Source organism: Miscanthus floridulus, chromosome 3, assembly GCF_019320115.1.
Source record: "Miscanthus floridulus cultivar M001 chromosome 3, ASM1932011v1, whole genome shotgun sequence".
Taxonomy (NCBI): Eukaryota; Viridiplantae; Streptophyta; class Magnoliopsida; order Poales; family Poaceae; genus Miscanthus; species Miscanthus floridulus.
Window position 1 is genome coordinate 103,288,343 of NC_089582.1, and position 11,301 is coordinate 103,299,643.

General features: G+C 47.7%; 1 protein-coding gene across 1 annotated transcript; it reads right to left on the minus strand.

Annotated features, from left to right (window-relative positions):
* Positions 1–3,819: 3,819 nt before the first annotated feature.
* On the minus strand, positions 3,820–4,895 carry LOC136546300 (uncharacterized). The gene has a single exon (XM_066538276.1). It carries the CDS (start codon positions 4,883–4,885, stop codon positions 4,226–4,228), a length of 660 nt encoding a protein of 219 aa, XP_066394373.1. The 5' UTR covers positions 4,886–4,895; the 3' UTR covers positions 3,820–4,225.
* Positions 4,896–11,301: the final 6,406 nt, after the last annotated feature.

The window sequence follows — 11,301 nt, forward strand, 5'->3', positions numbered from 1 at the left end:
TGCATGTATGTGAGCGTCTACATTTATACTGTGATTCACAGTAAAAAGGAATGGTCACTGAATTGTTATTGCTAGTTAAATACACGTTCAATAAAATATTAAGTATAATGAAACATAAGTATTTTAATAAACCAAAAATTTAATAGATATATCTTAATATGGTAGGCAAACAAATTTAGATAAATCAAAATATTTTATTTTAATTATATTATGTGTGATTTTGTTCTCTAAAAGATATCAATAAACATTACGACAAGATTTTCTTTCTTTTAATATGAACATAGACTATTTACTATACATATTATATATATATAATTTCTATTGTTAGGGGGCAATGGCCCCCCTTGGCTCCGCCAGTGGTGCTGCCAAATGACATCATCCTTTCCACGTCCAGCGTCCAACACACCGCACAAACTCTAGTAGAAACTAGAGACGGAGATTTGGGGCAACAAGCTGCAGCAGCATCTCCATCGCTCGCCCACCTCCGCCTGCTGAGGAGGAGGAGCGCTCACCGGCCGGATCCACAGCCGGTAAGAAAGCAAGCATCCTCCACCCATGGCGGATGTGCATGAACCTTTGGTGCGCCGCAAGAGGAAGAAGGTTTTGGTGGACTACTTGGTGCAGTTCCGATGGATCCTTGTGATCTTCGTGGTCCTTCCTATTTCATCTCTGATCTACTTCAATATCTTTCTGGGCGACATGTAGTCGGCCATGAAGTCAGAGAAGAAGCGCCAGAAGCAATATGACGAGAATGTGCAGAAGGTTGTGAAGCGGCTCAAGCAGAGGAACCCAAAGAACGATGGTCTTGTTTGCACAGCCAGGAAGCCCTGGATTGCTGTTGGTATGCGCAATGTTCCGAAATCTAAAAAAGTAGAAACTAGAGACTAGACGCGCTGCATGCGTGAGCACCACAAACGTGCACACCCGCACCTAGGCAGAACTGGAACATAAAATAAACACGCAGCTTAACGGCTCCTACGTTCAGAACACACCGCACAAACATGCACACCCAGAGCACCCAGGCATGCTTATTGGACATAAGGGTACAGACACGTACAAGGTTACAGGCAACACAATACAATTGGACGTGGTACTCGATTCAGTTGACAGGCCCCAGTGGCGGTTGATGCGGCGGGGACGATAGGGGCCGCTTGCCCGGTTGGCCCTCCATGACCACCCGGGTCCGCCTGGCATATAGTCACTACCAGGTCCACACGATGGGCTCCCCCCCCCCCCCCCCCCCCCCCCCCCCCCTCCCTCCCTCCTGGCCCACCGGCGCCGCTGGGATGGGTGTAAATCGCTCGACTGCCATCGCCGCCTCTACCCCCACGCCCGCCACGATGTCCTGTGGCACCACTGGCGCCTCGGCCACCTCGGCCTCCTCCTGCTGCAGCCCCCCCTCAGCCCCCATGGGAGCCGGGAGCCGCCTGTGGTGGATCCTGATGCTGATCTGCCATCGGTGGATAGCAGACGGATGCGAGACTATACGAGCGCGAAGAGTTGTGGAGTAGATGAATCGGAGGGGAGCGCTCCAGCCTACTGTTTTATAGGCATGAGCGGCAGAGGTCTTGTGGCGCTAGGCGAGACGAATAGGCCAGAGGTTAGTAGCATGCCATCATGGCGTGGTTTAGTACAGTGTTATACAGTAAATAATGGAAGGCGGGTTTTTTTTTTGTCCTTAAGGGCATGTGCCACTAGCACATCTACTAATGGATTCACATTAAGAAGTGCACACACACATCTCAATGCAGATTCGCATTGAGAAGTGTGTCCAACAGCGCAACGTGTAGGGGCACATGCTCTTAAGGGCACATTTAACCCTTTTTTTTTAATAATCCACCTCTTGTGTGGCCGTCCCTACAAGCAACGGGCTTCACCCGGGAGTTTGGGCCTTTAGGGTGGATTATTAGCGGCGCCCCCTGCCGATGGGCAGGCAGGGCCACACACGCTTTGGACCGACACACTAGGCCACACAACATGTCCCAAGGAAAGGCGTGGGGATCTGGGCTGTTTGTTCGAGCCTACACTGGCATCATCGATTCGTCGACATCGCGACGCGAGGCGTCGCTCCGGGCTCCAGCGGAGCAACCGAGCAACAAGCGAACGATGCTCTGCAAAACGTCGACGTCAAGCATGCGGGACGCCACGCCGGACCGGCGGAGCCGCATCATGAGCTCAACTTGTCTGTCCACCGATGGCCGGTGGGGCGACGGCGACGGCGACGGCGACGCGGGAGGGGAGCGCATACAGACATGCTGACAGCAGAGCTTGGCCGCTTGGCTTCACTGCTCGTCTAGTCCATCTCGTTTGGGAGCCACATTGACAGACCGATTTTTTTTCCCAATTAGAAAAATCGTCAATCCCCTTGTTTTCTTTTTGCAACACAAACTGACAAAATGACAACCCATCAGTCTCAGTGTTTCACCTCGCACTCGGCTGCTCGGAGTTCCAATATTTAGGCACACCTGATCGGGTTCCTTGTCGATGGACATCACATTGTCACTTGGTCAGTTCATCACCAACTCCGATCCTGCCAATCTGATACCCAGCTTGCAGCTGCAAGATTAATTTCCGCTCCGTGCTCGCAACAGCAGGTTCGAGAAACGAACAGCACGTTTGGTTCACAGAATGTCACGGTCAGGAATCATCCGATCCTGTGTCCGAACCTAAAATGTTGTTTGGTTTGGTGAAGAGAACCAACCTGTCCGTCACGAGATGGTAGCCTCCGCTAGTATATCCACGGCACCTACTCGTCTGTCTGGAAATCGTCGGATCAATCCATGCCTGACGTGCGGATGCCGGACGGGGTCCCTAAACCAAACAGCCTGGAAGTTCTCCACGCCAGGTTTTATTTCGTCCTTGATGACGGTGTTACACAGAATGTCAAATTATGGGCGTTGTGACAAACTGGTGATGCGTACGGTGGATTCATCTGATCATGCAGTGAACGTGATCCCATCCCAATCAACGAACAACTGCGCGATGTGAGCTCGTGTGGTCTTGCCCTCTGATTCTCTGAATCTCAAAGATGCCTCCGTCTCCACCGGAATAAACCCGACTTTGAATGGCCATCAAGTACAATTCACCAACTACCATGTAGCATATGAGATATGACGAGCATATTCTCGTGATGCCACTCCCCGTAGTCCAGATATCGACATCACTGAAAATAAATCGCCTCATTTATCAGTTTCTAGCACAATAATATATGCTGATGAATGTTCCAAAGCCTGTCGTAACGTAATCACTCAACCATGGCTCCATACAAGTAGAACTTTGTCGACCACTATCACTTGATAGTTAGTAGTACTACTGCAGAATTTCCATATCCATTGGAAAAAAGCGACTTATGCTATTGTAGCTTATGGGGAGCTGCGTGCTGGCAACATCCCTGAGTGACTAAATCGGTTGCAAATTTCCGGAACTCCGGGTATCAAGCAAAGTTATTAACATCCAGTATGGAATTAAAATTGAAATATTCTCAAACCACCTAAACACTTTTGTTAGACCTTTTTGCAAGGCTTTTTGCTAGCTGACGAGTAGGATTCAACTAGCTTGTTTATGGAAGCTTTGCGACAATATTGCCTTCTAAAGTTCAAAACAAATTCAGGGCTGTTTACCTATACCTGATGTTGCATTTGGTTTACTCACTTTTATATTGTTTTATGTTATTATACCTAATAATGAACAGAGAAAAAAAACAGGGATTATGTTGTCTGCCACTATCTAAACTCCCAATGTACGGTGGTTCACTAAATTTGACGAATATTCAGTGGGTATTCAGAGAGTACAGACATCACATTTGTTTAACAAGTATTTAGCGCTGCCATTGGTTAGATAGTTCTATTCATTCCAAGATACGTATATCTATGAATTATACTAAACTCAACTTCTACAATAGCTATAACTTATCTTCAGGCTTTCATTACTATTATTAGCGTAGGTGTGACATGGTCAGAGATCAGGTAATCAACTGAACACGCCACACTTTGTTAAAGTTAGACATAGCAAGGTTTGTTACCAACCAAAGAGGCTAAACTTTAAACTGTGATCTCGCAAGTCTAATCTTTTTCAGACCAGCGAGCAACCAGATTCGAGTACACGATTGCACGAGCCCTTTGCCCTGGCTATAAATTATGACAATCTTATGGCCAAAATCGTCATATCCTCCCCACACTACCCACATATAAATCAGAATATACAAGCATTATAACCACACTACATCCTATAATGACAGTTGCAATTCCAATCCTGCCCTCCTCCTCCTTCCCCTCGGCGACGCTGTCAGGTCGCCGTCCCACAGCCTGACGACGCTGCCGTCGAGCGCCGCCATGTCGATGTGGCGGTACCAACCCAGGTCGCTCCTCCGCCTCACCGCCAACTCCCTCTCTTCCCACGGCGCCGTGGCCGCCAAGGTCGTCGCTCTTCTTCTCCCGGCCGGCTCTGACACCGTCCTTCTGAGAACCACCTCCACCACGCCGTCGTCGTCGTCATCCGCGTCCGCGCATTTCCTGATGCCGTCCACCACTCCGTCGTCGTCGTCTCCTGAGCCGCCGTAGTACGCAGTGAACCGGACCTTGGACGGCGTGCTCGGCTCGCTCACGGACGACGGCTCGGCCGCCGGAGCGAGAGCGACCGGCCGCCGAGGCTCGTCGATAATGGCAGCCCGAGACGGCGGCAGAGGCGCCTGTGGCTCCTGATTATCGTCGTCGACGTGGGCGCTGGGCTTGGAGTTGGAAGCGCCGCTGACGGCGCGGATGCGCCAGAGGCCGACCGAGGCGGCGAGGGCGGCGACGAGCCAGGCGCAGAGCGAGCCGGCCGCCGCGGGGATGGAGTAGAGGCGGAGAGCAATGGCCTCCGCGGGCATCATGCCGAGGAGCTCCATTCGTGGCTTGGTGGTGGCGCGCGCGGGGGGGGGGGGGGGGGGGTTGGCGGAGGTCACGGCGGTTGGGGGGAGGTGGGGGATGGTGTTGGTGTGCGGGTGAGGAATGGGAGATGGGTTCGGGTAGGAAGCTTATATATAGGTGACGGAGTGGGAACGAATATGCACTGGTGAACTGCCTGGAATTATTGCATGTTTCACCTACACAATCGAGCATTTTGCAATTTTGTGTTTGGGTGCAGTATAAGCTGCATTTTGCAATTATTCAGCTTCTATTTTTTAGATGAACCATTTAGTTCCAAGTCTATATGATTGAGTCTTTTGTGGAGTTGAGCTAGTGCACCTATTCCATTCATCTTTAAATTGTACAGTATATTGGATCAGAGATGTCGGGTATCAGTATTAGGGATACCCGACGAAGGGATCTGAGGACCGCGGACGACAAAATCACCTAGATAATCAAGGATGTATTTCAGTCTCAACCGACCCCGAAGGGACAGATTCCGCCTCGCCAGACCCCTCAGGCACGGGCCCCGTGTCGCTCGACCCCGACGGTACGGGAGCCGTCTTGCCCGACCCTGAGGGCACGGGCTCCGTCTCGCCCGACCCCAAGGTTACGGGAGCCGTCTCGCCCGACAGGGACCCATACCGCTTCCAACCACTACGGGTCTAAAGGTATGACCCCGGGATCAAACTTCTAATACCGGGAGGAAAGCGGGCACGACTCGACGTGACCCGTTGCCACGTCAGGCCACGCCCGGGGGTTCGCATCGCCAACAGTGACGTATGTGTGGTCGTTGTGCTGCTTAATCCCCGTACGGCCGCTGACAGGCACGTCAGTTCACCACGCCGTCCGTCGGGACGGGATGGGATGCCACGACCGGCTGATGATGTCGGGGCATGGCACCTGTGGTGAACAGGAGCCCGACGTGGAGCTATCCCCGTCACCATCTACAGCGTCGGCGAGATCCGCATAAAGAAAAAGAAGGACACAACGGCCCTGGAAGCCTTCTTCTCCCTCGCTTTTCCCCTTTCCTCTCTTTCTCTCTCCCTGTAACCTGCGCCTTCCCCTTCACCTATAAAAGTAAAAGTAGGACGCCCCATGAGAGGGGGCCACAGGCTGAACGAGCTCAACAAGACTCAACTCCGTTCGATCCTTTCACAAGAGGCTTGGGACCTTCTCCCTCTCTTGCCCGTTTGTAACCCCTACTATAAACTAGTGTCGGTAACACGAGCAGCAGCAGACTGGACATAGGGACATTCCGCCTGAACCAGTATAAATCCTTGTGTCCTTCGAGCACACCATCCGGGCCAGACACGCATTTACAAATTTACTAGCCAATGATCCGAAACACCGACAAGAGGCAGAGACGCAGAGTATCGCTCCGACTGTAATACCTATCTCCTCAATTGAAAATGAACATGCGTCGAGGCACCCGAATTTTTTATTTTTTATCTCTTTTTTTAAAGTTTTTCACAAATACACCTCTGGAGGAAAGATTTTAGAATCTGGACCCTTAGTTCAGCGCCATCGTCACTGGCGTCGAGCTTACACTACTCGGCGCCATCGTTGCTGGAGCCGAGATCTTGGGCTCGACGCTGACGTGGCGCTGATTTGACAGGCAGCTCGGCGCCATAGACGCTGGCGCCAAGCTCGGCGTCGTAGACGCTGGCGCCGAGCTCGGCGCCCTGTACGAGAGGCCCTGATGGGACAACGCTATGGCCGTGGCGCCCTGTACGGCCCTAATGGGACAACGCTATGGCCGTACAAGAGGCCCAATGCACCACGCATTTCACTGTTTTCATCATCTACTTACTGCCGAGGCCATAGCGTTGTCCCATCCTAGCCCTGTCGTTGCAGATCTTTGCACTGGACTACTAGTAGCAACGCGTAGGGTGGGTATGGCACAACATGCTTCCATTGTTGACTATGATCTGACGATTAAACCTGTGTTTAGGGAGCTCCGTCCAAACAAATTTGATTGTAGTTTTAAATTAGGTTTCGTTTCAAAAAAGTTTTAATTTAGAGGTTTATACTCCATTTTTAAAGGAGCAATACTCTTCCGCTAGAGTACCAGGCTACCAGCATTGACAAGCAAAAAGCCCATGTAACTCTAGGCAGCAGGCAACAAAAAGCCCGCCATGTTTGTTTCACGGAAATTTAGCTGATGCTAATGCTGATGTTTATACTGATCTATTGTGAGAGAAAAATATTGTTCGGTTTCTGAAAAATACTGCTGAAGTAACCGGCGAACAGGGCCGAGTGGATACGATAGTAATACTTGTACGATAAAAATGTTGAACAAATGGGCCAGGAAGCCACGATAAAGATGTACTGTAGCCTAGTCGGTCAACTTACTCGTGGGTTGGCGGACAGACCTTACACTGCCTCCTCCGCCCACCGCAAGCAACGCAAAAACAAAAAAAAAAAAACGGACCTGCAACACGGCACTTCAAACGGACAAGTATGCTTTGCTTTTCGTCTGTGGAAAAGCATTGTGCTTCCGTTTGAAGAATCCAGTTTCGTTCTAGAACCAAAAGGCGTCGTTGGAAAGAAAATATCTATACCAGGTTGATAAAGATTGGTAGGATATGAATATGTGATTCGGCCATTCGGGCATCACAACGCATAAACAGCAGAAAACAATGCCTGTCGGCAGAATTCTCCTCCGGCTAATTTTGTATTAGATGTAATGTAAGGGTGGGAAAACGACATAAGATATTTGACTTGACTAATACGGAATATTCATTTATATTTACTCACTCCGTCGCTAAAGAATTATCATTTTTTGTTTTCCGTACCATAAGTTTCATTAGATTCATTACAAAAATAGATTTAACGATCTATCTAATAATATTAATTGTATCATAAATATTAATATTTTTATTTAAAATTAGTCAAGGTTATTTCTTCTCCGTATATCGATCTCTATCTAATGTGCACCTAATATCAATGAAGTATGAAAAATTCTTTCTTACTCACTCAACCATGAAACCTCGTTTACATGCACCTAAGACTAATGGCCATAAACTATAACATCATAAACACGTTATTGTTGAAACTATATCTAAAAGTTGTCTCCGTAGCAAATGACTGATAATATTAAGATTAACACTACTAGTAGTATATAAAGATTTTATTTTGATAATTTTAATATAGCTAAACAACATTAAGTTCGGTATGGATAATTATTTTACCTTTAATTAATATGACCAATGATGTATTATATGGTTTATGAGGAGCTGTTAGTCAACTTCTTAAGACATGTCTATGATTAATTCATAATCATTTTTGTGAATATACTAATTAGCATTTTAAAGGTATTTATAAGAAGTTTGTTTCTATGACTATTGACTAGTACTTTTTTCTAGTACCCCAAGAGCAGCCCACCCCAGCACCATCTGTACTACTGTAGAAGCAATGTCGTCCCATCTATGTTTTCGATTGCAGAGTTGACTCACAAAGTCTGCAGGGAGTTTTTTTTTTTATAATGGAGTTATTGCAGCCCCATAGTTGACGCGCCGGCAAGTGCCTTTCTAGTTTGTAACGACACAGCAGCACGTAAACGACGCGACACACACAAAACTCCCGTGGCTCCTCGCCCGATGAGGAAACAGTGGCGTGGTGGGGGGCCACGACACGACCGTGACCGTCCCGGTTCCGCAGTGATGCAGTAGCGCAGTGCGGGGTAGAATGTAGTGCTACCTCCAGCTGAACGTGGCTCCACAGTCATCACTGGAATAAAAGCCCATTCATGGCCCCCTGAACCCACTCATAGTAAAACTGTTGTGTCTTTATTGTTTGCTGTTGCTCGTCATTTCTCCGTTCCGATTTATTCCTCGAGGGTTGGGGCCGTACACTGCGACATGCAACAATGGCCGAGCTGCCTGTCAAATCAGCGTCACGTCAGCGTCGAGCCCAAGATCTCGGCACCAGCAACAATGGCGCCGAGCAGTGTAAGCCCGACGCCAGCGACGATGGCGCCGAGCTAAGGGTCCAGATTCTAAAATCTTTTCTCCAGGGGCTTATTTGTAAAAAAACTTAAAAAAGGCTAAAAAAATAAAAAATTCGGTCGAGGCACTCGCATGTAAAAAGACAAGGTGCCGTTAGTTTGATGCCAAACGGCGTAACAGTGCTGGCAACAACGGCATCAGTTGGGATCTAACCAGGAGATGCTGGGAATCGAGCTCGGGAGATGCTGGTTCTCAGAATTGAGATACCATTTCTCCAGCTGGGAATGGCCGAATGGGAAGAAATGCGGGGGCGCCGCCGCCAGCGTGAGAGCGCCCTTGTCCACTCGTGGTGGGCGTGGGTGGGGACGCGTGGGCGCCACCGATTGGATCTCGTGGGCCTGATCTACTTCGTGGCTTGGATTAGACCTTGGCCGTGGCCGTGCCTGATATCCTGATGTGTGGCACTGGTGGTACGTGTGGCTTATGACCACGGAGATTTATGACCACGGAGATGGAGACGGTAATCTGCCGGGCTGCATTTCAGTTTTCGCGCCGTGTAGAATCATACGAGATCATTACGTACTCCGTAAATGGTACTACCGTAAGAAGAAGAAGAAAACTTGGCGGTGGCCCCGTACGCCGCAACCTAGGCTGTGTTTAGTGGTGTGAAATTTAGAAATTTAGTTACTATAGCATTTTTGTTTTTATTTGACAATTAGTATTCAATTATGGACTAATTAGGCTTAAAACGTTCGTTTCACGATTTCTAATCAAACTGTATAATTAGTTTTTTTTCGTCTACATTTAATACTACATGCACGTATCATAAGATTCAACGTGATAGCTACTGTAGCATTTTTTGAAAAAACTTTTTGAAACTAAACAGGACCTATACTGGATTCACTTGATCCGCAGACAGAGACAGGCGCAGCGCCGCATGTGTAGGGGCGTGCTGGCCTGCTGCTGGATCGACGCTCTCACGGCGGGCGGCGCCGCGCGGGTGTATCCGCTCTTCGGCTTCGGCTTCGGCTGCGAAACGCCGAGCCTCGCGTGGGCGGTGGGCGACGTCTCCTGACCTCGCTTTTATGCCCCTGTCATGCTGCGAGACTCTTGTTCAGTCTTTGATGAGCGTCGAGATCTAGTGCCTACTTATCCAAATCGTAGCTTAGGAGAACTGCCAAATCGTTTCGATAGCCATGTTTAGGAGGTAGGCTTCTCGTATCTTAGACTTAGAGCTATCCAAGCGTATCTTTTCTTGAAGCGTGTCGTGAATATCTGGCAACCTGGCCTATTGACTCCCAGAGGATGCACGGCACAGTTTCCCAGGTTCTCCCGGTCCTCTGACCCCTAGCCTCTACCATTTTCAGAAGTGCAACGACGCATGTGCCACCAGGGGATTTTCATGTCAATCTTTGGCACGTTTGCTTGCCGGTGTTTTCTTTTGGCAGCCGAGGTTAGTATGATGAGTTGATCACAAAGCAGTCTCTAAATATCAGCGTCGGCCTTCACGTCACGGTCATCGCGACGTACATGCGAGTGTGTGGCTCGTCTTACATCTTTCTTAAATGCACAATAGATACATGCAATAGCCACTTATTTACTTTAAGTCAGCCTTTTGTCAATTTACCAGACGAAATTAATCATTTGTTACACTACCATTTATTATGAATATTGTAATTTATTTGATTTGAAGTTAGGCCAAGTCTAATTAAATCCAACAAAAGTAGCTAAGTACCGCGCAACAAATTGTAAACTATGTTGAAATATGCGGACAAGTATGCTAGTTCTTAATGATAATAACATTAAACAAAAATTGGAATTATTCCATGCATTAATCTTAGCTTAATCCTTGACATGTGGAACCCGTCTAAAGAAAATTGGAGAAGACAACTTTAGTCTGCTTCCTCTCCCAACCTGTTCCGCCTCCATAGAGGATGAGCATTCGGGTAACCTGAAAATTGTGAATCGGGTAATTTGGCTATTAGGAATTGCTACCCCACGTTGGCCTCGAAAAAGTATTACCCAGAACTTCGGGCACCCGATACACTCGGAATTGACAAAACCAAAATTTTGATAGAATTCTAGTATCATTTTAAAGCAATAAACAACAATCCTTCAAATCGCTTCATGTCTTCATATCAATTAATAACAGATAATTGTCAAGCTTGTTGAAGAATAAGGCATTTTCATATTTATTTTAATCCATAAAAATAACGCAATAAAAAAGAGAGTGAAGTCATGAATAAAAAGACAGAAACAATTCATGACAAATGTTAACATGATGATAAGATAAATTATGGAGCCGAAACATATATGAAACATTGTTTTACATAGCTGAAGCATCACAGACATGATCATAAATATAAAAGATGTGTTCTCAAATATCAAGATCATGATGATCACAAAATTAAAAGGAACCAGAAAACCAGTACTAGCATAATCATCCAAATCAACCAAACAGAGCA

Coding starts and splice junctions, on each gene's coding strand:
- LOC136546300 (XM_066538276.1), bottom strand. CDS start 4,885: ATGGAGCTCCTCGGCATGATGCCCGCGGAGGCCATTGCTCTCCGCCTC.